The 27,624-nt window shown below is 36.0% G+C and overlaps 1 protein-coding gene across 2 annotated transcripts in view; it reads right to left on the bottom strand.

Annotated features, from left to right (window-relative positions):
• Nucleotides 1-27,624, bottom strand: part of RERG (RAS like estrogen regulated growth inhibitor) — a 168,463-nt gene that overhangs the window by 65,763 nt on the left and 75,076 nt on the right. For both annotated transcript variants that reach the window (XM_061205494.1, XM_061205493.1), the window contains exons 3-4: nt 8,849-8,905; nt 98-171 (exon numbers count right to left, since the gene is read on the bottom strand). In XM_061205494.1, coding sequence (XP_061061477.1) covers nt 98-171; nt 8,849-8,905 — 131 coding nt within the window. The remainder of the gene's footprint in view (nt 1-97; nt 172-8,848; nt 8,906-27,624) is intronic.

The following is a 27,624-nucleotide window of genomic DNA, read 5'->3' as shown; positions in this document are numbered from 1 at the left end:
ATTAGTTAATTATAGGAAAGTATCTTAATTTTGTTCATATTATGCACATCTCATTTTTATTTGATCCAGAAAATATTTTAGCTTATTCCTCATTCACCTGGCCAGCAGTATCTAGTATCTCCATGGTGACAACTTCATCATCAATGGTTGCTTGGTGTCGGTAGGTTGATTCTGAGGGAAGGAGCAAAAAAGAAGGTGAAAAGGTAAATAAGTGCATGATTTAATTTGATGCTTAGAGTTACAAATTAGTCACAGGAGTATGTCTGTTTTTATAGCATAAAGGAATGTGCATCCTAGGAAGTCTTTGCCTCTTATTTTATTCTCCTATGAGGCCAGCTTCCTGATGCTCTCTTCCTTCTAGAATGAGGCCTCTACATCCTAAAATGGGAAAGTGATTCCTACAAGTGCATTCTACCTTGATGCTCCTAAAAATCCAGTTTCTGGAATCATGTTAATTCCTGTTCCTGACAAGATGGCATATAGACAGAAGCTGTTCATGTCTATCTAGACCTCAACCCTAGGAATGTAATAAACATCAGAGGGAAGTGGATGGCTAACCATGTAAAAAATGACTGTGTAAAGCTATGAGGGACCCTTGGGGCAGTAGAAGGTGGTTGGACCCCAGTGACTGGCGGTTGGTGAGGAACGGTTACCCAACATAGAGGAGGGCTGGGCAGCATGGAGGGGAGAGGGAACAAAGCAGAGTTCATGTTGCCTCTTCAAGGTAGAAAAATGGCAGCAGTTCAATACCAGCCAGAGGCTGGTAGGATAATATCAGAGTAGTCCCCAGGCTCTGCTGGAGTCAGGAGAAGTTAGCAGGGGCAAGAGCACTAGGTGACTGAGTGTCCCTCTGAACATGAAATGGAAACCAGAAGTTAAAATGGTGCTGCTCTGTATGAAAACTAGAACAACTGTCATAAAGCACTCAATAAATGATTAAGTTGATGAAGTTCAGGTTGAAGGACTCTCCCAGAAAGCACTAGTAAATGATAAGAAGGAAAATGTGAAAGTAAAATATAAGAGATATGGATAATAGAAATAGACATGTTATTTTCTACTATAAAATGAGCCTCAAAGAGAGAATAAAATACATAGAAGGATGAAAAATATTTGAGGTTGTAGTGACTGAGAATTTCCCAGGATGAGAGGCATTGAACAACTTCATATCAAAAGGACTGACAGTATAGAATGGATAAACAACAAGGTCCTACTGTATAGCACAGGGAACTATATTCAATATCCTGTGATAAACCATCATGGAAAAGAATATGAAAAAGCATGTATATATGTATAACTGAATCACTTCACTGGACAGCAGAAATTAACACAATATTGTAAACCAACTATACTTCAATAAAATAAATTTTAAAAAAGAACTAACGGGACACACAAGGAAAAAAGTCCCATGTCTCAACCTGTTACAACAAAATGTAAGGATATCAATGACAAAGAGGAAAATTTTAAAGGATCTAGAGGAAAAAAGCACATCACCTACAAAAGCGTGTGATTCAGATGGAGCCTGGGCTTCTCATCAGCAAAACTGAATTCAAGATCCTAATGGAGTCAAGCAAAGCAATGAAACTACACCAAAAGCAATCCAGAATTACAGTTCTAGATAACAACAATATATCAGGTTGGAGGTGGGGGAAGAGACCAGAGGCAGGTTTGAGTGAGCTAATGTACTTGTCTTACTCCAAATGATGACATGATAAAGAGGAAGAACTGAAAAAAGTGAGCAAATTATTCAACTCAACTGTTAGAAGAGGAAAACAGAATAAATCCAAGAAGATATGAGGAAAGAAGTAAAAGAGAAAACAGTAGAAAAAATTAGATAAGGTTAACAAAACCAAAGCATGGTGCTTGAAAAATTTTTTTAAAAAAAAGGTGGGTGGAGGAAAGGTAAAAATCTGGCAATACTGACTAATAAATTAAGAGAGAAGGTGCGATCAAACAAAATTTAGCATAAAAAGGGGAAATGATTACACATTCTGGTGAAGTAGTAATAAAAATAAAATAATATTATGAACTGTATACCAAACAAATTTCAAACACTTGATAAATTCTGTGAGAGAAAAAAATACACAGATTGGTGCAATGAGAAATAGAACACAAGTAGATCAATAGTGGGTAAATAAATTTAAATGCTGATTGTAGATTTCTCTTTATCATAATGAAATAACTACACTCAATTGGCTTTACAGGAGATTGCTATTAAACATTAAACAAGCTGTTCTAGGAAAAAAAAAGAATAGCTACCCATTACACGAACTCCAACAAGAAGTATTGCAAAAGTAATATGAAGAGAAAAGAGAAAAAAATTGTAGGCTAATTTTATTCTTAAACATAGATTCAAAAATTCTAAATAAAATATTACCCAGTTGACTCCAACAGTGTAATAAGAAAAGTACATCATAAACTAGTAGAGTTTATTTCAGTAATGCAAAGTGTTTATAACTATTAGTGCAATTAACACGTTAAAGGACTAAAGAAAAAAAAAACACATGATTACCTCTATAGGTAGATCTACAGCATGATAAAATGTATACAAACTTAAAATATATGCATATATAGAAAAATACTTTTTTCAAAAAATATGTAATAGCTAGCACATACTGCTTATCATTTGAACACGAATGGTTCTAAATGCTTTACTTATGTTAACTCATTTATTCCGTACAAATATTTCATGCAGTATGTATTCCTATCAGATCCATTTTATGTGAAGAAACTGAGGCACAACAACATTTAATAAGTTGCTGAAGGTCACACAGGTGTTAAGTGGTAAATGGTACAGTTGAGACTGGAACCCAGAAGACTGGCTTTAGCAATTTAGGCTTTAAACCACTGTGCTAAGTAGCAACCATATTAGATTATGTACCTATGGGAAAGAGGAGGGCAATGATATCAGAAGGGGGGATGCAGGAAAAATAAAGTGAAATAATATAAAGGCTTCACATACACATGACATGGTGCCAGGAAAACAGCAGCATGATTAACTTAAGTATTAACTCAATGAACTCAATTATTTGCACTTCAAGTACCCAAATCACTAACCAAGCAACTAACTAAAACCTAGAAGTTTCTTTCTCATCAGGGTAGCCAGTAAACCAGTGTTTTTATTTCATTTCCTCTCTATCTGTCTCATGTTTCTGACTTTCATTTCTTCAGCTCATCAACTATTTTACAGTTCTTTTCTGACCACAGTTTTAAGTAACTTTGTTGTAAATCAAATCTCCTACTCAAAATAGAAACCACAGAAAGGAAACTTAACTAAGCAGCATAAGCTAGCCAAGCTAGCCTTCGACCTGCCATCAGTCGTGTGTAATGATCATTGCCATAGGCATGGCCCATTGCGAATGTATTTTCCGAAAAATAAAATTTTAAAATGAAGTTTTGTTTGTTTTGTTTTTTTTAGACTCCACATATAAATGATAACCTGGCAATGGACATTTAGGGTGCTTCTATATTTGGGCTATTGTAAATAAATGTACAGTACAGGGAATATAGCCAATAGTTTATAATAACTTTATATAGTGTGTAATCTATAAAAAATTGAATCACGATGTTGTACACCTGAAACAAATATACTATTGTAAATCACTATTCCTCCATTTTAAAAAATGGAAATGGGATTATGTTCAATAGATTTTAACAAGTGTATTTTACGTTACTGTCATTTTCCTATAATACGTAATCCTTATGTGGTATATACAATGATTCTCAATTCTAAATCATTCCATCCCCCTCCTCTTCTATGTTAAACGGGAGATTATTGTTTTGTCTAATTGAATGCTCTAAAATACCAGTTACAGTGACTACTCATCTAGAAGTTTTCTCTCAGTTATTTCCTTTTCATCTTCAGTGCTCCAGCCTGCAGAGGAGAGGTCAGAGGGCCGCACACAGCTAGGATCCATGCGCTTTTTTGTTTCTCTCTCCACTGTTCTGCAGTGACCTTTGCGCTGCCTTCCCTTTGAAAGGTCTGGCATCAGCCCTGGAGCCTGGAAAACAGAGTTCTGGGCTCTAGCCCATCTCTTTGCACCAAAAGTTGTCTGACAGACAGGGACATTTTTCTCAGTTGCCCCCATGGTAAATAGGATATGTATTTCAACCACAGAAGGTCACAGTAGGGGGGGAATAAAATATAGTGAAAATGGTATGAAGTTGTGTGATCTTTGACTGTTTGTTAACCGAAACGGAAACGTTGAAAGGCAGGAAATGAGGGAATGCTAGCCACAGACAGAGCAGCGGGTGACAGCAGTGATTTCATTTAAGCTGAACACTGGTTTCATGCCATTTGAAGCATTTTTTTCTTAAAGCCCCTTCTCTCTCTCATTAGGAACCCATGTCTACATGTAAAACAGTGGGAACATTGCTTACAGAGGCAAAACGTTGTACATCCGTGTGCTAGAATTATCCGAAGATAATTCTAAAAAATGTACTAAGTACTTTGGAGTGAAACTCTACTATTCATTCTAAAACATAAGAATAAATGTGTATGTGTTTGGAGGGTGAAAACACTTTTCTTTTTTTCATACTAACAGAGAATGATAATTTTTAGTCTTTTTTCTTGAATGGTAGGGAGAATGATTGTTTAAGAGATACTTTGAAATGAACCAAATATTGTATACTGTAAGGTCAATATTAGTTTCAAGATGGAATTAGGCATATTAAATATGTATATATTAAACATATATCTGAAGTTCACTGTATATGAGAGATACATGATTTATAACCTATATTCATTACCATTTTGTAAACAGAAGTATATTTTGTATACTAAAAGAAACTGACGCTCAAAGGGATGTTTTGTGTGATTAATCCTTTCACTAATTTAGCTCTTCTGTAAATTTCAACATATTAATATGGACATTTGGCTAGTACAGTAACAATGACAGTTAGTAATGTTGATTTATGCTATAGTGGGAATTGTACTAACTGGAGTTCTATTGCTGGTCTAGCCACAAACTAGCCATGTAATCTTGGATAAATTTACTTCTTTGGACTTGTTTCCTTATTTGCCAAATGACGATCTCAAAGTTCCTTGCTGTGCCAATATTAAATAGTTCTGTGAGTTGTCTGAGCACCTCTGCTTTAGTATCCAGTTGAGAGCATTTGTTCTGGGTGTGTCTCTCTCTTAGAATGAGCCTTTCCAAGCAGAGGGAATTGTAATGCAGGCAGGAAGAACCAATCTCAAAATCAAAGTGTCAGTGTGTCCAATATGTCTCCCACTTCCTACCCTCACTCTTGTCTGAGCCTTTACTAACCAAGTAGAGACACCATAATCCATTCAAACACAGAGTAGTGTGCCTCCTAGGTAGTAGTAGTCTCTCTCTCCCTCTCCAACTGTTCCCAACAAGCAGAAGTACACGTACACACACAACTGTACACGATCTAAGCCTTTGTCTGTGTTCTCTATCATGATCAGCATTTTCTGAAGGTAATATGACTCTCAGAGGTAGAGATTCAGTTCTTTTTTTGGAATCTAATCAGAACACAGAAGCTGTCCTGCACCCAGAACACTGCTGACACCTCCATCAATCAGGGGTTTTTCCTGGTTAGGTGGTCCAAGTCCCAAATCCTATAGGCTTCAGTGGTGGTTTTCGAATGCAATTCACAGACCAGCTCTGGCCTCTGACAAAGATTTCACTGGTCCATGGCGAAATGAGAAAAATTTAAGGAAAACTAAAATTGTCCAATGTAAGGGATTGAACTTTTTTCTTAGATTATATCCTTCAAAACACTTGGAGGCTAATAATATTTCCTTCTTTTATGAAATGTAAGTGCCACCAGAATGTGAGTTTAATTTTCCCTCACCCTCTGAGCCTCCATCCCTAATTGGAATTCCTGTGATAGTTCTTCTCCTTAAAAAAAAAATCTAAATTTTGGGAATCACTTGCTATTATAGTAGCAAGCATTTTCTTTATAGAATTATCTCAGAGCAATAGATATTCCCGTGTTGTTAACATGTTGAATGGTGTTCATAGTCTTCAGCTTCTCACGGAGCAATAATTCTGTTACAGGTTGAAAAACGGCCCCATGTTTTTGAGGAAGGCTGTGCATTCAGAATTCAAAACTGTTTTTTGCAAATATGCCATTTTACTTTCTATGGTAGCTTTCCCTTTGGGTGGTCGTTTTGAAACTCTATAATAATAGTATGAAGTTACATACAAGAAGTGCTTGGTTCATCTTGAATCAGATGGATTGGAAACTCCTGTAGGCTAGAATATTAGTGACTTCTAGTACATGAGTGTACACACACACACACACACACACATCCAGTTTCCAGGGTGACTGAATGAAAGCCTCACCTGGGAGTGAGTCATCTATCTGATACTCCTGAAGTCAGATGAGCACTCTTGTTGCCTAGCAGCTGCAATCCTTTTGGAGCAGCATGGTACAAGGTCACTCAATAAAATTTCATTATTCTTAGTGAAGGAAGCCCAAGTTACAGAAAACTGATGCAGGAGATTTCTATTAATAGCTGTCGTTTTTCAGAAGGAATAAAACCAAAGGGAAAATGGTTCACCCAAGACTAATTAAAAAGTAACATTAGTTACTAGAACATATTCAGAGAGAGCTCAAAAATTTTATGAGATCATTTTTTAGAAGCTTCATCTTTCGTTGAGATGTACTGGTACAGCTAAATAAAATTAGTATTTTTCTATTAAACTCCAATAAATTATTAAGATTCTCAGGGACTATAATCTTTATAAAACTTAGATAAGTAATAAAAATATAAGAGGAGAGTAAGCATTTACTTAGGTGGGGCAAACAATAGATAATGATTTTTTCAAACCAAGTGCATTTTTAGAACCACATATATCATCTTAAGATTAGATTGTGGCTATATTAAAACATGTCAAAAATTATTGATGTTGAAAAACTTTTTATTTAAAAGCAAAAACAGAGATGATTAATGAATGTAGAGACATGCTGTTCTCTTAGATTAAAAGATTAAATATCTTAAAGCTGTGAATCTTCTCAAAGTAATTTATAGTTTTAATGCAATTCCAATAAAAATTATGTCATGTTATGATAGAGTTTTAAAAATTGACCTGGAAGAATAAACTAGAGATAGTAGCCAAGATAATTCTGTAAAAAAGTAAAGAAGGAAGGCTTTCTCTACTGGGTTTCAACATGTTCTCAGGAACATACAATTATCAAAAGAGTGTGGTACTGGCATTGGAGGTGAAAAGCAAATCTAGAACTGCATCCTCACGTACATGATCCCATGTATGAAAAAAAGGCAGCATTGGAAGCAGTGGGGAAAGGTGAGGATTGTTTAATAAATTATAGGAGGACAGTTGGTCAACTATTTGGAAAAGATATTGGGTCTTCACCTTTTACTTCTCACTAAAATAAATTCTATAGATTAAAAAGTTAAAGATTAGGGGCTTCCCTGGTGGCGCAGTGGTTGAGAATCTGCCTGCCAATGCAGGGGACACGGGTTCGAGCCCTGGTCTGGGAAGATCCCACATGCCGCGGAGCGACTAGGCCCGTGAGCCACAATTGCTGAGCCTGCACGTCTGGAGCCTGTGCTCCGCAGCAAGAGAGGCCGTGATAGTGAGAGGCCCGCGCACCGCGATGAAGAGTGGCCCCCACTTGCCACAACTAGAGAAAGCCCTCGCACAGAAACGAAGACACAACCCAGCCATAAATAAGTAAAAAGAAAAATGTTAAAAAAAAAAGTTAAAGATTAGATAAAATATAAGATCACTCTCTATCCCCTTTCCTGTTCAGTTTCCCTTTGTAATGCTTATTACTATTTGACATGTATATATTTGTTTACTGACTCTTCTCTCTTCATTAGACTGTAAGTTCAGCCAAAGCCCATGTTTTCTCCCTCTGCCTATTGATTTATCCTCAGCACCTAGAATCATCTGACACATAGGAGGCATTTAATACATACTTGTCAGATGAATGAGTGAAAGCAATGAAAGAAGGCACAAGGGGAAAGAAAGCCCCCTTTTAAACTGAATGTGTGTAACCTTGTAGTGATAAACACAAAAACAAAAAACAAACCAGGAATCACCTTGCCCCACTTCATCATTCTGAGTAAGGCCAGCTTGGTCTGGGACACTGTGCGTAATGAAATGATGTATGCCTCTCCCTCTTCATATGGATTTCAAAGACGTTGACCTTTACAAAACCAACTGAGGTCCCGAAGCATAACAAACAAAAACTCAAAGGCTTAATTCAGAGTCAAATCTTAGCTTAATTTGGAACCCATGGATTTTCAGTGTTATTTTGAAGATGAGAACTAAATAGATTATGAATAAGTACTCTGCTTTGGACTATGAAAAATACATGTGACGAATACCTCATCCATTAACACCACTGCTACTTTCAAGATCTACAGATATCAATTTTTGCTGCTTCTTTTTTATTTTTTAGATAGGCTTAAATCAGATTCATTGGAGAGAAGAGGGGGAGAAACATAGTTTATTTATACATTTTCCCAAAATGAGCATTCACAAGTTTAATATTACTGTTATCCTCTCCTCCCCATGCCATTCTCTCCCACACCCAATTAGCCATGACCGCTGCATCCTCTTTCTCCCACTAGAATGATGCTACGTTTACTGATGGAAGAGCATCAAGTTGTACCCATTTCCTTCTTGTCTCTGGTTTGACCTGATTTCATTCTACGCATTAAAATTCCACAGGGTTCTAAGCACAGATGGCATGCAACACACAACCATCTTCTTACAGGGCTTCTTCGCATGATTTGATAAAGCACTTCCCAAATAGCTGCAAGATGCTTAAAATTGTTGCAACAGAAAATGTCATTCTCTCTTTTGGGTCAAAACTTTGATCGGAGAGAAGGATGAAACAAAATTTGACCTACCGAGGGTGGGATCATATTCCCAGATGAACCGTTTGGTCAGAAATCTCACTACAAGAGCTGTGGAAAAAAAGAACAACATTTCAATCAAATTTGTTAATTTCCTTATAGTTCTTACCCTCATCAGGAAAGAGAAATAGCCCATACAACTATATGTGTTTTATGTTTCCTGGGCATATAAACCCAATATAAACCCGATATATCGATTTATGTTTATTCAGATATTTTTAAAATTTCATATTGTGGCCTAAAAATTGGTGTAATGTTTTAATGGTTTGTTGTGCATTAATGAACATCTTAGATTTGTTCCTTTAGTCACAGAGTTAAAAACATCACAATGTGAAAATGTGCACATATACAGTTTTTAGCAAAACAATGAATTTAGCCATAAAGCATACAATATGGGTGTCTAAAGTTTGAATACTGATAATGATTGATAAAGACCAGTTAAAATGTGATGATTTTTACTGTAATGAAAAGATATTTGTATTATCAAAAATATTCAAAATTACAGATTTTATTAGTGAATGATTAAAGCTTCTCAAAAGTAAGGCCAATGAAGTACTTAGGGTCAGGATCAGGATCTGGAACTATGCTATTCACTTCACTTGCATGATCTCCTCAACCAGCACTTCACCCCTGTGAGGCAGGTACTAGGATTGACCCCATTTTTCAGATAAGGAAACTGAGGCTCTGAGAGGTTAACTCATTTAACTAAGCTCACCTAGCTAGTTAGTGGCTGAGTCAGGATGTGAATTCAAGAGGCTGTTTCCGAAGCCTGTAATTTCTCCATTGTCTAAACTGAATTTAAGGCCAAGGCCATCTGGCTAATATTTAACTAGAAGGTGAGTCAGAAAAAGAGCGATGCTTGAGAGAGGTGGATTCTATTGTCCTTAAAAAACCGATGGGACACATGCTGAACATTTTCTTATTCTTGTATTATAGTTGAAAACAATGGTTTTTAATCTTTAAAAAAACTTTTTTTGGAGGAGAGTATCACAGACAGTTTAAAAATAGAATGTAAGCTTTGGACCCTTTCCCTGGAAAAATGTATATACACACAGTCTAGTATATAATTTCAGCAGGCTCACTAGCCCTTTGAATACCCTTGATGGTCTTCCTGGGATCCCACTGACCCTAACTAAAGAATCAATGTCTACTGTATTTTATCATTTAAAAATGTCTATTATGGTAGTTTTACTGAAATGCCCTGTATGTAGTAGTCTATAAAGATAATCCTTGGAGAAACAAGACTATTTAGTTGAAAGTCACCGTCAGTCTCTCCTTTGTCTGTTGCCGCTGTTAAGATCAACAGGGTATATACCCCCCCTACCGCTGTGGTTTATATGAGAGATCCCAGTGCAAATTGCAATGAAAACCTCATAAAACAGACTACAAGTAAACGTGGCTTGGCTGGAGACTGAAAGCAGCAATGTTCTTTCTAATTACAGAGTGTGAGGCTGGATTTGAGCCAAAATATTTGCAGTGCCTAAAGTAGCAAGGCCACTGACCCTATAATACTTCCCACAGTGAGTGTACTTGTGGTTTGATCTTCAACTTGCAGAGTCTGTCACTGTCCGCTCTCTTGAGACTGACTTTTTTTTTTTTCATGTAAGAAACTGTAAGCCCTAGATGGATATTCTTCTGTTTTTCAATTGTCAGTGTTAGTAAACATAACTGCTTGCAGTATTCAAAGAGTTTCACATTTTGTCAGAACATGGAGTTTTAACTCAAAAGGTTGTGACCTAGAAAAATTCATTTATCTGGCATCTTCAGGCCATGAGCTATTAAAATTAACAAAATTTTTTACATAACTGAAGTTTGAAGTACCCCAGTTCCCAGACCATTTAAATTTAATCATTTCTCAAAGAAATCTTTATAAAATGTTTTAGACAGGCCATTGCCTTTCAAAACCAAGTATACTGAGTAGAACTAAATCACTCTTAAACGTCTGGATCTTAGTTAAGAATCTTGATTAGTGCCCTGTGTAGTTATGTGGTGATACTTTTAGAAGCTGTAGAGTCGTTGAGGCAAAACAATTCTAAAGTGCTAGGGCTTTTGCATATTTTTAATTTTTGGTTATATAAATATATTTTTTCATATACACGCATATAAAATTTTTTCCTCCCTGAACTACCATGGCTTTCTCTTTTTGCCACGGTTTCCGAGACTACCTCTAATAACCTATCTATAAATGTACTTTGTTACTTTTATTATTCCAAAGATGGATAAGCCATATTAACAAGCTTGTTAGAATTTTGTCTAATATTGGAGTAAATTAGTTCTGGGGTTTGGTTTTAAACAATTTGTTCCAAGAATATAAAAATGATTCTGGTGCCCCTTTGAGTTATCATTTTGTTGTTGATAACGTCATTCCTGCTGACTCCTGGGTTTTGGGCTTAGTTTCAGATTGCCACCTTGCAGTGGGCAGTGCTGCTCGGCTTAATCAATGAAATCAATCTACACATTTTTATATTCTTTTTAAAGGGATCTACATCTTTATGTCATGGTTATTTTAACAAAAGAATCATACATTAAAAAAAAATTCAATCTACTTCAAATGCAGTAAAAATCATCAAAAGCCATTTTGAAAAATGGACATGTCATATATTCATTTTTTGAAAACATGTTTTCATCTCTCACAGATTATTCATGGAAAAGACAAATGCATTTTATATATTATTAAGTTTTCAATAATATCATAATGTAAAATTATTAGTCGAAAGAATGAAAATAATTTTACATCTTTGGAAATGATATCTGCTAAAGGCTCTATTGTTATTTAAATTGTCTGAGGCACGTAAGTGACATTCACCATTTATTGATGTAATTACAAAACTTCACCAGTATTATTTCATCCCTAGTTTTATTATAATTTTATTATGAAATATAATTTTCACATGGGATATATCTTACCAAGTCTCACCTCCTCCACCACGACTACTCTCATCACATGGTTTTACCTCTTAACGATAATACAATTGCTTTCTCAGTGGTGTCCCTATTTTAACTGCACCCCCCAGTACTCTCTTAAACTACTCTCCACACAGCAGCCAATGATTCTGTTAAAACTTAAACCATCTCTCACATTTTTTCCCCAAACGCTCGCTGACCTCATCTCATTGAATAAGTATTTTTCGAGTAACTTCTCTGTGCCAGGTTCTGTTTTAGGTGTTTGTAATAATCCAGTAAACAATTGAGACAAAGATCTCTGAACTTACCAAGCTTATATTCTTCTAGGAGGAGACAGATAAAAAATACATAACCATAAAATAATTAATTAATAATTAATTATTTAAATAATTTAATTAATTAAAAATAATTATTAATTAATTAATAATTAAAAACAAACTACAATAGTCTGTTAGAGGTGTTAAGTGCTATCAGATAAAATAGGAAGAGCAAGGTAAGGGGGATTCAGCATTGGGAGATGAGGGTGTGAGAGTTGTTATTTAAGATTGGGTGACCAGGGTAATTCTTGATGAGAAGGTGATAGAAGAAAGAGATGAGGGAAGATATGTGGGGGGAACAGTGCTTCAGGAAGAGGGAACAGCCAGTGCAAAGGCCCTGCAGCAGGAATGTGTGCTTGATATGCTCAAGGAATATTAAGCAAGCCAGTATGGCTAAAGCAGAATGAGCAATAATAAGTATAGTAGTTGATTAGATTATTTCCTGTCTGTCATGATTATCAATGTAAGCTAGTTTCCAACAAAATGGAAAATTCACTAAGTTGAACTTAATCAAAAGAAATATTAAAAGTGACATCAAGATAATAAATAAATAGGATAAAATTCTGTTTATAAGCAAGAGTTAGAAGGGAAAATTTCTATATTAAAATAGCCATACTATTTCTAAAGGTTAACAAGACTGGGCTAGTTTTTCAAAATAATTGCTGATGTCATTATCACGATGAGGCAGACATCTGAAGTACCAGCTTTAATGATTAGAATGATATTTTTAAATGAAAATTGATTGGATGTAATCTGTGCAATAAACCAACTTTTAGAAAGAAATGAACTTTTCAAGGTAAATGAAAGCTAACACACATGATATTCTTATACTTTAAAAAAATTTAAGAGATATACTCAAGAGAGATTCAGACAGAACTTTCAAAGGTTACTTTTTAGACTCATATCCTTAAAAAAAATCCTGTTATGTATGTCATTACTTTTCACTTATACAATCATGAAAAAACTTGATTAACAATCTGTATAATACAACTGTGTCGTAAGATACTTAAGCATATGAGACCCCCTAAATATTTGTGATCATTGTCTTTTTTATAGGTCTCTTAAAGATGTATCCTTATTATTAAAAATCTAGTCTTTTTGTCTGAAAGGAACTTTTATCTCTTTACTGATGCATATTGAATGCGTTCTCAGTTAAAGCAGTTTCCAATTACCTGTCCTCTCCAAACTCTGGCTTTCTCATCTATAATATATGGATAGCAATATCACCTTGCGGCTCATAGTTGATTCTTTTGCTTCTCCTGGATCCTCATATACCTCTGCAACATGAATTTCAATCATTTCCCATAGCACTCCTTACATCACCCCACCAGACTGATTGTACTCCTTACTAACATCACGCATATTCATCTCTTAATGCCTCTAATCACATTGTTACTGCTGCCTTGAAAGTCCTTATCTAACTAATAAAATCCTAATCATCCTTCAAAATCTAGTTCAAATATAACCTCCTTTATGAAACCTTTCCTTTCTTTCTGTATCGGTTAGCAATTGCCATGTAACAAATACAACCCAAAACTCAGTAGCATACAACAATAAGCATTTATTATGGGAAAATTATCATGTGCTTATAGAGTCGTGGTCAATTGATTATCTTGGGAAAAAATCCAGCTGAAAGTGTTTAAAATAGTTAGGTCAGAATTTTTAGGATAGGAAAAGAATTTCTGCTTCAATTGAGAGTACTTCAAGGAACACTAATTTCACCTGCCCATTTTGACTAACTTTTGAACTTGCCTTTGATCCTGGTAGCACACCCAGTGAAAACCCTTAATTTCATATTGTGCTAAGATGGTGCTCATTATCTCCTACATTCATATCATAATGAAAAGTTATTATGAATATGTATTAAGTGATGTATATAGTTTTTATTCTGTAACCTGCAGGACTTTCATACAAAATATATGTATTTTTAAATTGTAAGACCAGGTAACTTTTAAATACTTTTAAATGACCTTCCACAAGAGTCTATTAAATTTAGAGCAATTATTTCACGAAGAGTTTTAATTATTCTGTGAAAAACAAACAAAAACTTTTGTTATAGGAAAAGAAAGCAGATATGGATAATACTAGCATAATCAGAGTCCATTCTGGGTTGTAAGTATATTTACTGCCCGTTATCTGAGTTATTTTTCCTATTTTTTTACAACCAAACTTCTCAATGTTTAATACAAATGTTAAAGCTTAAAAACCATGAAAAAACATTATAATAAACTTACACAGTATCCCAAATGTGAAACTTCTCAAAATTATGATGCATAGAAGACAGAATGTCTCTCTTTTCCTCTTCTTCCCATTTCTACTTCATTACACTACTTACAGTGTAACTACTTGGCCAACAAAAAATGTGAAACAATGGTATACATTACCAAGCTTAAATGGATGGCAAAAGTCAACACTAAACTGCTTTCAATTTGAATTTTATGAGTGATAGGGAAAATGTCACAATAAGTAAAAAGTTTGAAAAATAATGAAAAAGAGAAAGAGGAAAGAGTTTAATACCACTTGGGAATGGTTTCCTCACTTCACTAAGCACAACCTCAATTTAAACAATATCATAAAAATTATAATGGGAAAACAGTAAGAAAAAAATAGTGCAGTTTTGTCAGTATTGTTATCCACCTTCCTTTATTGAGTGTGTGCTATCAGGTCAGGTGCTGTGCTATATCTTTACATGTATATGTTTACTCTTCATTGCCCCATAGCATGGAATATATGCATGTGATTATGTATATGGATACACATATTATAGGTATGTGTGTACCTCAAGGAAGAAATTGAGGCTCAGATTATTTACATTTCTTCCTGAAATATGTGCCCACTCTTTTTTTTTTCTTTTTTAAATTGGTGAGTGACTATCTATTTATTTATTTTATTTATTATTTTTGGCTGTGTTGGGTCTTCGTTTCTGTGCGAGGGCTTTCTCTAGTTGTGGCAAGCGGGGGCCACTCTTCATTGAGGTGCACGGGCCTCTCACTATAGCGGCCTCTCTTGTTGCGGAGCACAGGCTCCAGACATGCAGGCTCAGTAGTTGTGGCTCATGGGCCTAGTTGCTCCGCGGCACGTGGGATCTTCCCAGACCAGGGCTCAAACCCGTGTCCCCTGCATTAGCAGGCAGATTCTCAACCACTGCGCCACCAGGGAAGCCCTGTGCCCACTCTTGTCTGACACCAGTGTGTCACCCTCTCTCATTTAGTGGAAGCCCCTCTTTTTACAGATGGGGAATTTGCCACTAGAAAGCTGACAAGTCTTATTGGTATAGTCCTCTATTGTTACTAAACTCTTAATTTGAAAAATTTCAGGGAGAAAGTTGTATGTACTTTAGAAACAGGGTCTATTTTGAAGAAAATATATTGTTTAGTCACCCAACACTGCTTTTGTGACCAAAAAAGGGGTCAAAACCCTGGTGAAAATAAAGGCTTGAAATGTCTCTAGAAAAAAGTGAGTTTCTAGGCGCTTCTAAACATTCCTGGGCTTCTTTTCTTACCTTCGTGCAGGGCACTGACCCTACTCCTTTCATTCTGTAATGCATGGTGTACTAACACACAGAGAGAAACTGCAATCATCCTCATGGTATCATTTGGCTTCATCGGAACGTGGTTTGCTGTATGTTTCTTCAAGGTTGCTTTCAAGGTTAATAATTATTATTTTAAATACAATGCAGAAATCCTTACTCATTTTGAGTGTCCCATAAATAATTTCAGGCTGATTTCTTTTTTAACTTTGCACCCTGGAAAGTCCAAAGAAGCTAAAAACTAGTCAGCATATTAAGTAGGTAACCCAGAATGGAACTAAATCAATGAAAGGCAAAAAGAAAGATGTATTTAGAAAGCAATAGACTCATAGATAATGTTACTATTCACCAGAGCATTTCTACTTGTGGTAACCAGTGAAGGATCACCTCCTCTTTCAAGTCTTCCCTGGCCTTCCCAAGCTGTTAATCATCCCTATGTGATGTGAAATTGTCACTTGTTTCTTCTCTATTATAAAACGTGCACAGCTGCCTTGTAAATTATTCACTTATACTACCTTATGTGTTACAAATTGTGAGTGACCTGAGATCAGAGATTAAGCCTTGTTCACCTTTATCGCCCATGGCTGGCATACTGCCTGATACATGATATGTGCTCAATAAATATTTGAAGAAACCAATGAGGAAACAATTAAAATCTGGATAAATTATTTGGCCCCCGTATTACTACTGTACTCAGGTTGGTACTCTAGTGTGTTTTTATTATCTGAAAACATCTTCTTTACAGCGGAACTTCCAGTGAATATATAGCACCACTTCTCAGGTTCAATGCCTACTTCAGATGTCTATTGGAAAACTGATTCGTCAACCTACAGGACCCTCCAGACCCCTTCTCTCGGGCCAGAGGAAACCACAGCCCCAGACCTCATACTACTATCAGCCCTAAGTTTAACTCCAAACCTGCAGTGGTCATAAGCGTCAGAGAAATAAAAATGAGCTTACTTACAGAAATAGAGCGAATTCTACCTTAGACCTGTGGAGATAGTTTATTGCTGAATAAATTAATTTCGTAGAACTAAGTACCTATTTAATAACTATATGAGCTGTTGGATTAAAGTGTATATACTCTTAGAAAATACCATTAAGTAGATTTTAGTTATGATTTAAATAAAGACACTAATGGAACTTCTGGAATGCTAACTATCAAAAGGGTAGTTTGTATTGAATATTGACTACAAGCTTATTTATTTCTCATAAACACTCTCAAAAGTAGGAATTAATGTTCCTATTTTACACATAAGAAACCTGAACTGAAAAGTAAATAAACTTGTCTATTTTGCAGAGCAGTCAAGTGACAGAACTGATTGAACCCAGGTTTGTTTACTTTAAAATGCATGCTTTTTCTAATGTCCAATATTTACCACTACATTTTAATATTTCTATGGATATGATTTAATTCTGAATGGTTGGAATTGTTCTCCCTGTGAGCTTACGTCTGACAAAGAGGCATGCTTTGAAGAGTGCATTTTTTGTTCATGACTAGATTTCTTCATCCTCAGTGGAGGCAATATCCATGACCAGAAACCATGGCAACACAGAAAGAGAATATGAATTTCAAGATGCAAGAAGGAAATTTTATATAAATAAGATTTTTGTTTTTCTCTTGAAAAGGTCTTTAAAAGATGGAGCAAAAGAAAAAAACAAGTGTGTAATGATACAGACATAAAGTAGTATGTGATAAGCAACTGTTTTCTTACTAGTTTCCTCAGTCATTAACAAGTTCCTTCTTTCAACAACACAGAATAGAATGTCAGGAAACATTTTAGGCAGTGAAGAAGACAGCACAGAAAATAAAACACGGTTCCTATTTTTGAGGAGCTGAGAATTTGCACTTTTGCATGTTCCAGGAAAAATCAAAAGACATGTGGGTAATTTAGAATATTGTCTAAGTCCTGTTATGATGCCCGGGTAAAAGAAGGAAGGCCAGATTGAGGTGAGTCTAACCGACTTAAGTGCCTCAAAGCGAGAAAACCTTCTTGTGTTTTCCAGAAGAGAAAGTGTAATAGACAAAATCAGAGTAATATGTATAAAGTGTCAATCGTATGATTGCTTCTCTTCCATCTTTGAGATGGATGGGGTTTGGCTAAAATATAAGAGGAAGTTCAGTTTTACCTTTTTCCTTCCCTCACCCTGACCTCAATCATCCTCCTGTCAAATCAAGCCTCCAGATAAAATTTCCCTATTCCCCACCCCCTGGATGTGACACTTCTGGTCTTTTGTACTTTATTCCTTGGTCTCTCTTCAACCACCAAGCCCCAAGTTCATGTTCTTCCTTTTAGCAGGCTTCTCTTTCTATGACTACACTAGCCTCCCCCAAGAAACATGGGTCATTGTGCCTCAAATCAAGGAGTGAACTATGGAAATCTCTGCACAAAGACTTGATCTAGAAGGACCTGTGGGGGACAGCACAGCTCACTGAAGTTTGGGCTTAACAGCTGCAAGTATGGCTGAAGCCAAGAATGTGGCACTTTGGAATCTCAGGACCCCTAGTCAAAGCAGACTAAAAGCCCTTTCTTCACTGAAAGGGGATGGAAATAGGCTGCACTGGAAATGAGATGTCAAGAAAGCACCCGGAAATTGTGTGACTTGAAATGTCAGATCTTTTTTTTTTAATTTTTAATTTTAAAAAATCTTATTGAAGTACAGTTGATTTACAATGGGCTAATTTTTGCTGCACAGCAAAGTGATTCAATTACACATATATATTCTTTTTCATCCTCTGAAATGTCAGATCTTAAGGAGAGGGGCTCAGAGCAAAGATGTGTGCACAGAAATCAGATTTCAGATTTACTGATATCTAAATTTAATATTTTCAAATGCTTCTTGTATGGCTCTCTCATTAAGTCTTTCTCTCCTCCCCACATATATGAGATTTACACACATTTATTTAATCATTAAATATTTATTGATCACTGTGCTAGACAGGAAAGAAAGCAAGACAGAGGATTCCCTAAGCAAGATCTTTGCAATGACTTCATATTAGACCTAAATTGTGAGCTAAGTCTTGGATGAGTTGAACTTGTTAACTTAGGGAGAGGACTGTAAGCAAAGACCATATGTTCAAAGGCCTCCCATGAGTCATGGGAGACCCTGGTTCATTTAGGAACCACAAGCAGTTCAGCGTAGGTTGAGTGGTGTGTGGATGGAGCTATGTAGGGGGTAGGTTGTGAGGTTCTTCACAGCCCAGACTATGAAGGAGCTTATATGTCACATTGACAAGCTTGGATTTTACTGTGAAGTCTATGGGCACACAGGGGTTCTGAGTAGGGAGATGGCTCAATTTGAGCTGGTTACCTATGGAAATTGTTCGCTGATTAGATGTACAAAGTGTGAGAGAGGGATTGGTCTATATGGAATAAAAGTCTGAGTTATTCTCTGAGGCAGAATATAATGGAGAAATGAGTTAAGTGCAAGTGAGGTTGGATTTGAACACGTTGAACATGAGACATTAATGAAAACATCCAGGTAGAGAAGTCTCATCTCTCCATCCATCCACCCATCCATCCACCCATCCATCCATCCATCCATCCATCCATCCATCCATCCATCCATCCATCCATCTTCTATGCTTCTATTTATCTACCCATCTATCATACATTCAACATTTATTTATTAAATGCCTGTCATGTCCCAGTCACTGCTAAGCACTGTCCCACAGGCAGCTGACATCATAGCATGAAGCTGGAGAGAGTTGATCATTGCTAGAATGATACTTTCTAGTGATTGGCAAATGCAGTGGGCATAGTTAAGATGCTCAATGTAGATAAAGAAAAGAGGACTTAGCAGAGAAGTGCTATCTATCTTCAATGTCATCTCATGGTGACCTCTCTTGATTCCTATGTTCTCCTCCATCTCAACTCCTAAAATTTCTAGCTGAACTAAAAAATTTAACAGATCTAGTCAGGGGACAAAAATTTGTTCATATAGCCATAGTTTCTGAAGCAGTCCCATCCCCCATCCCCTACTCCTTGCTCTGTTTCCTGTGATGGTCAAAATAAATTGACATAAAAAACATTTAAGCCCCATAAAAGCATGGAGATTGAGAAATTTAATGGAAATTTTAAATTAATGCAGTATAAAAGTGGATGCTTTATAATGCCAGAAGTTCAAATGAGAAGTAAATTAGTTCCAGATGGGGGTCTAAGGATTGCTTTTAAACTATTGTTTATTTAAGCCTGAACATTTTGACTTGTCCTGCATTCTGACAAAAATATCACTCTGAGAAAGAGTTACAGAATTAGTCAGTTCTCTGTGCAGGAAATTTCTTAAAGATAAATGGTGTAATCTCCAAGAATTATTAGGGAGATGCTTTTGTATCTGAAAACCTAGCCTCGGAGTCTAGCTTCAGTGCATTTCAAGTCTTGAAAACTGACTTACTTTGGTATGGAATGGTAAGGTAAGGATTTGGTACTGACAACAGTGCTTTAGTATGACAAATGAGAATGGGAAAAAAAGCAGGACCATGACTTATAATTCTTAACATGTTTGATAGGGAGTAGAGGTTTGAGAATGCTTGTAAAGAATGTAAAATCAAGAAAAAATTTTATATTAAATTAAAAATTAGCTTGTATGATTGAATAACAATAAATTTTCCAGAATTTAAATTGAAAGTAGAAACAAGAGAAATTAACTTTGAAGTATGGTAATCAGCTGATTTGGCTTTGTCTCTTCATTTGTTTTTGAAGGTTAATAAGTCAAAAGCTATGGATTCTGTGCCCAGGAATTCGAACCAGTTTTATATAAGTTGGAAATTATTATTCATTTTAATTATAATTTAATTATAAGTGATCCTTAAGAAATAAATTACCAAATTTCCTAAGCCAGAGTTTTTAATTTAATAATTTATAATTATTTTCATTAAAATAATATTGTATACCAAGCCATTATATTTAAGAATTATCTGTCTTGTACTAAGTATTTTTCTAAATTTTTCAAGAGATTTGGATATAAAATTCTAATTTTTAATTTTTACTCTTTTTTGGAAGAGGAACGTGTATGGTGTTAATGTCTGAATTTCTTTTCCTATGCTTATATTACGAGAACACACAAGAAATTGGCAACTGGAAACATATGGAATTTGTCGGAGCATAAAACTGATTCAGAATGACTAAATATTCCAGACAAGCAGATGAATATCTCATATGATCCCCACTGAATGCCTTCTTTTATAAAGAACCAAGGATCTTACAAGTTATTCCTCTCACACATGGCCTCTGCTCCAAACTCATTTTGCTTCCTGCCTATATGGGCACAAATGGATTTAAGAGGCTGTGTTTATGACTCTGGTCTTGAAGACTTACCTCTAGCAACTGAGTGTCTCCATTTGTAGCCCCATCACCACTCCTATTGCTATCTTCATAACCTCATAAGATAAAAACAAAACATGGAGCCTTAAAAAAGTCAGAGTTTGTATGGAGAACTAGAGCTTGGCAAAATAAGACTGTAAGTGACACGAATTGTCAGAGATTGGATTGGAAAAGGGCCCACATTATGGACAACTTATAAACCAAGCTAAGATATTTCTACTTATGCTTAAGATGATGAGAAGCCGTTAAGGTATTATAAACACAAAGATGACATGATCATCTTTTTGTTTTATAAAGGCCACTGCTATTTCAGTGCCAAGTTAAGGCTGGAGACAGGAGGACTAGTTAAGGAGCTATTCCAGTACTACAGAAGGAAAAATTCACTCCTATCCACCAATAAATGTGTCAAGTCATAATTGGAATTTTACAGTATATAGTCTTTTCAGTCTGACATCTTTCACTTAGCAATATGCATCTTAATTTCTTCCATGTCATGTCCTGCCTTGAGAGCTTATTTCTATTTATTGCTGAATATTCCATTGTATGGGTATACTACAGTTTATCCAGTCATCAACTGAAGAACATCTTGGATGCTTCCAATTTTGGGCAATTATGTTTTGGCCATAAATATTCACATGAAGGTATTTATGTAGACATAAGTTATCAGATAGTTTGGGAAAATATTTAGGAGCACAATTGCTGGATTATAGTAAGACTACATTTAGCTTTATAAGAAACTGCCAAACTGTTTTCCAAAGTGGCTGTACCATTTTGCATTCCCATCAGAAATGAACGACAGTTTCTGTTGCTCTGTATCCTTGTCAGCATTTAGTATTGTCAATTTTGTTTTGATTTTTTTTTTTTTGCCATCCTATTAAGTGTGCATTGTTATCTCACTGTTGTTTTCTTACAATTCTCTAATGACAAATAAGGTTGGAAATAATCTTTCATGTAATTGCTTGCTATCCATATATCTTCTTTGGTGAGGTGTCTGTTCAGATCTTTTATCCCTTTGAAAAAAATAGACTTTATTTTTTAGACCAGTTTTAGGTGTTCTGCCTTGCCATCCCTCCCTCTCTCCTAACTCCTGGCTACCACTAATCTTTTTATTGTCTCCATAGTTTTGCCTTTTCCCAGGATGTCATATAGTATGAGAGTTCCTGTTGCTCCACATCATTGCCAGCATTTTGTGTTGTCAGTGAGATTTTGGCCATTCTAATAGGTGTGAATGGTTTATCATTGTTGTTTTCATTTTCAAATCTGTAATGACATATGATGTGTATCATCTTTTTATATACTTATTTGGCTTCTGTGTTTTTTCTTTGGTGAGGTATCTTCAGATATTCTGACCATTTTTTAATTGTGTTGTTTTTTTATTTTTGAGTTTTAAGAGTTCTTTGTATATTCTGGATAGCAGTCCTTTATCAAAATATCCTTTGCAAATATTTTCGCTCAGGCTGTGCCTTGTCTTCTCATTCTCTTGACAGTGTCCTTCACAGAGCAGAAGTTTTTAATTTAGAAGTTTTTAATGATTTTCATCAATCATTTCTTTCATGGATTGCGCCTTTGGTATTGTATCTAAAAAGTCATTGCTATACCCAAGGTCACCTAGATTTTCTCCTATGATATATTCTAGGAGTTTTATAGTTTTGCATTTTATATTTAGGTCTATGATCCATTTTTTGACTTAATTTTTGTGAAGGGTATAAGGTCTGTATATAGATTTTTTTTTTTTCATGTGGATATTCAGTTGTTTCAGTACCATTTGTTGAAAGACTATCTTTGCTCCACTGTATTGTCTTTGCTTCTTTGTCAAAGATAGTTGGCATTATTTGTGTGAGTTTATTTCTGGTCTTTATTGTTTTCCATTGATCTATTTGTCTATACTTCACCTATACCACACTGTCTTGATTACTGTAGCTTATAGTGAATCTTGAAGTCAGGTAGTATCCGCTCAACTTTGTTCTTCTCTTTCAATATTGTGTTGGCTATTCTGGGTCCTTTCCGTCTCCATATAAACTTTAGGATTAGTTTGTCTATGGTTCACAAAATAACTTGCAAGGACTTTGACTGGGATTGTAGTGAATCTTTAGGTCAAGTTGGGGAACGTTGTCATCTTGACTATATTGAGTCTTCCTATATATAAACATGGAATTTATTTAGTTCTTGGATTTTTAAAATCAGAGTTTGGTAGTTTTCCTCATATACATCTTATACATATTTTATTAAATCTCTACCTAATCATTTCATTTTGGAGGTGCTAATAAAAATGATATTATGGGCTTCCCTGGTGGTGCAGTGGTTAAGAACCTGCCTGCCAATGCAGGGGACACGGGTTGAAGCCCTAGTCCGGGAAGATCCCACATGCCACAGAGCAACTAAGCCCGTGGGCCACGGCTGCTTAGCCTGCGCTCTAGAGCCCATGAGCCACAACTACTGAAGCCCGCACTCCTAGAGCCCGTGCTCCGCAACAAGAGAAGCCACTGCAATGAGAAGCCCGCACACCGCCATGAAGAGTAGCCCCTGCTCACTGCAACTAGAGAAAGCCCATGCGCAGCAACAAAGACCCAACTCAGCCAAAAATAAATAAATTAAAAAAAAATGATATTATGTTTTCAGTTTCAAATTCCACTTGTTCATTGCTGGCATAAAGGGAGGCAATTGACTTTTTTTTTTTAATTTAATTTAATTTATTTATTTTTATGCAGCAGGTTCCTATTATCTATTATATATATATTAATGTATGCATGTCAATCCCAATTTCCCAATTCATCCCCCTCACCCCGCCCCCCCATTTTCCACTCCTTTGTGTCCATACATTTGTTCTCTACATCTGTGTCTCTATTTCTGGGAAGACAATTGACTTCTGTGTTTTAATCTCATACTGCAACCTTGCTATAATCATTTATTATATCCAGGAGGTTTCTTTCTTTTTGTCTCTTCTTTTGGATTTCCTACATATATGTGATGGCATTATTTCCTTCCTTCCAATCTGTATACCTTTTATTTTCTTTCCTCGTCTTATTGCATTAGCTAGCACATCCAATACAATGTTGAAAAGGAGTGGTGAAAAGGTCATCCTTTCCTTGTTTCTGATCTTAGCAAGAAAACTTCTAGTGTCACACCATTAATTATAATGTTAGCTGTTGAGGGTTTTTTTTGTAGATATTCTTTATTAAGTTATTCCTCTCTATTCCTAGGTTGCTGAGAGTTTTCATCATGAATGAGTGTTGAATTTTGTCAAGTGCTTTTTCTGCACCTATTATTGTGATCATGTGATTTTTTTTCTCTTGCCTGTTCATGTGATAGTTCCATTAGCTTATGTCTAGGTAAGCTAATCTTGGCTATAATTTTCTGTATTCACCTGTCTCTCTCTAGATTTCAGGATATGGTATATTGCTCAGCAACTTCAATTTTTTTGATTGGACCAAAAAAAGTAATTGATTTTGTTTGTTCAGCTTTTTTGTTGCTGTTGTAAGGATAAGAGTGATGATTTAGAAGTTCTTTACATTTCAGGGCTGAAACTGGAAGGTTGTTTAGATATTTTATAGGATAAGTAGGTTTCAGAGCTTCTTCATCTTACTGTTATTTCTGCCTTTTCAGTATTCTCTCAATCTTCTTTCAGCTCAGCCATATGTGATATATATTCTAGTATTTTTCATGTGTGCAATGCAAAATAGATTTCACTGACCTACACTGGCATCATAGGACTTAGAGTTCAATTAACAAGTATTTAATATTTCACCATTAGTTTTATTTAGTTTTTTCTAACTCTTTCAAGTTACTCATATTCACCTAACTTTAGACATATACACATATATATGATTACATACTCTTAATTATCCTCTACTAATAAATAAAAATGTGTTAAATTTTTTCATATACTCATAAACCTACAAGTGTTATCTTTTAGTCTTAATAATCCCAGAGTCATTGTTTTCTTCAAATCAGCAAGTTATACTTCAGATTCACTTTGCTAGTCTTATTTTCTTTTCAACGCAAATGACACAAGGATATTCTCTTGCTAGCAATTTCTCTAACAGTAAATTGTGAGACAAGACCAATATCCAATATCTAGAAATTAATGAACACAGAACAATGTTTCTATGTTGCTCACTAGAGTATTTTATAAGAAGATTTCACTTTATAATTACCTTTGTTCTGAAATAAATTAATTTTAAAAGCTCACCAAACCATTGTCATGTTCATTTATTTATTATATACATGATCCTAATATGTGTGTATGACTGATAATGCTCATGTGGTGTAATTTGAGTGTCAACTATGGATTATTTGGTGGTGAATTATCAACTAGTCTCTTTTTCTATTTTAATTTTTCTAGCATCTTCTCTGGATAATAATAATAATATTTGGAGTCTAAAGGAGGAGAGAAGAGCGGGAGTGTGGGGAGAGAAGAGAGGGAGTGTGGGGAGAGAAGAAATAAAAAAATGTAATACCAGTCCCTCTTGTTAGATAAAATTAAACTACTAAAAAATTCACTGGCGTGTAAGGACATTGATTGGAGGCAGAGACACATCAGACCATTATGAGAAAAGAAGTGATATGATCTGAGTGCTCTGTAGATAATAGACTATCGGGAGTAGGGCAAGGGAAGAAGTAGGGTGAACAATTTGGAGGTTATTGTGATATCTGAGATCATGGCAGCTTGGACCAGGGAGGAGCCGTGGAGGTGGTGGGAAATTATCAGATTTGCTTTTGGACAGGCTACAGAGTATGAGAAGGAAAGAAGGTTGGAGGATGACTCCAAGGTTTATGACCTAAGAAACTAGAAAGATGAAGTGCCCTTTCCTTATATGGGGAAAAGCTATGAGTAGAGAAGATTTTAGAGGAAAGATCAGGAGTCAGTTTTGAACAAGATAAGCTTGCAATTTCTTTAGGACATGCAATGGAGATGTGAAGAGGTAGAGGATATAGGAATCTGGAGTTGAGGGCAGAGATCCAGGCTAGAGATGTAAATTTGCAAATATGTCAGTATAAAGATGGTATTTAAAGACACGAGACTGGATGAAGTCACCTGAAGACCGTATAGATATAGGAGCACCCTGAACTCTGGGGCACCTCTAACTTTTAGCAGTTGGGTTGATGAGGTAAAAGCAGTGAAGGTGACTGGGAAGGTGAAGTAGGAGGAAATCGTAAAGGGTTTAGAATCATGGAAGCTATGCAAAGAAAGTCTTTCATGAAGAAGAGATTGATCAACAGTTTCAGTGTTGCAAGTAAGTAAGAGGAGGACTGAGAATTGGATTTGGCTATGTGAAATCACGGATGATGGCATGGTATGGATGGCAGCTTGATTGGAGTGGGCTCAAGAGAATACAGAGGAGAGGAAATGGAGAAGTAAATGTAGGCTTTTAAGCTATTATCAAAACATTCTGAATCACATAAAAATCACAGAGATGAACCCATTTCAAACATTTATCAGTCATCATTTTGTTTGACGATACCATTTTTAATCACAGAAATTTAAGATGTTCATTTACTATTTAGTAGTTTAAATGTGGAATGCCACAGAAAGAAGACTAGAACAAAATGAAAGAAAGTTGTAAAATGAAACAGGGGGACAATGTTGTGAAGCATTTACTCAAGTCGTTTTTTTTAGAAGATTTCTTGGATTTTTTCCCATTCTTTTTTCCCCTTTAAATTAGACCTTGACCTTCACTCCCACAAGGGAAGGTAAGCCAGAGCACAAATATAATACAAAGAGAAACCAGACAGGTATTCCTGGATTTTAGCATTCCAGTGACCAAGATTTTGGCATTAACAATTAGATTCTAGACAGAACCCCTTGTCTATCCCTTCCCTCTCCAAACACCCCCATCCTAAGATCCCTGAGATAAGCACTCTTTCTAGTCTAGGAAGAGAGAGGTCAGAGAGAAAAGTAAGTGAAAAAAATTCTGATGTGGAGCTATATCCCTTTCCTCTTCGGCTGAGCCAGAGATGTTGCAGAAGGGGCACGGGAATTCCTAGTTAGCTTTAGGAGGTTTAGAACAAAGGGGAACCTCTCCTCCGCAACCTGCCTTGGTCCTGAGAGGCCTCTCCAAATCCCTCGTGACTAAGCAGGAACAGTAGGAGTAGCTCATGGGATGAGTGGGCAGATGCCTCTCAAACAGGGTCGCAGAGCCACTGACCAAGTAGGACCCAGAGCACATACAAAAGCTTGCTCCATGGCTCGGAAAGTGCCACAGGTGTGTCATCAAGAGCCAGTGGACCCGAGCACATCCTATAGTCTGACGAGGGGATTTCAACAGCAGATGTACTCAAGTTCATCAGCACAGAGGGATGGCCCTGCCTGAATACCAAAGCCAGCAGACACCTGCAGGGACAAACAGTGAAGAACTTCCAATGCTTGATGGAAGCCCCTGTAACTTCCACCTCACACCAGGGAATAAATAGGCAGCAGCAAAACCCCACAGTGGACCATAAGTCCACTACAAAAAATCTGAAGTTTCAGACTAAACTCATAAAAATTGACTATTTTAAGTTCATTCAGAACACAGAATATGATTGGAGATTGAAATTAGGTAGTTTTAGAAAAATGTATACCAACCACACGAGCCCACCATTACACAGAAAGTGTGTTTACAAGCTCTTTGGGAGAAATTGTGGTATAGGGAAAAACAATTCACTCTACTTGAAATGGTAAGAATTAGATTTGAGTCCCACCTCTGTAACTTTCCA

The sequence above is a fragment of the Eubalaena glacialis genome, chromosome 11, assembly GCF_028564815.1.
Source record: "Eubalaena glacialis isolate mEubGla1 chromosome 11, mEubGla1.1.hap2.+ XY, whole genome shotgun sequence".
NCBI classification, from domain to species: domain Eukaryota; kingdom Metazoa; phylum Chordata; class Mammalia; order Artiodactyla; family Balaenidae; genus Eubalaena; species Eubalaena glacialis.
Note: the sequence above shows the minus strand (reverse complement) of the source record. Positions and strands in the feature narration are given on the sequence as shown.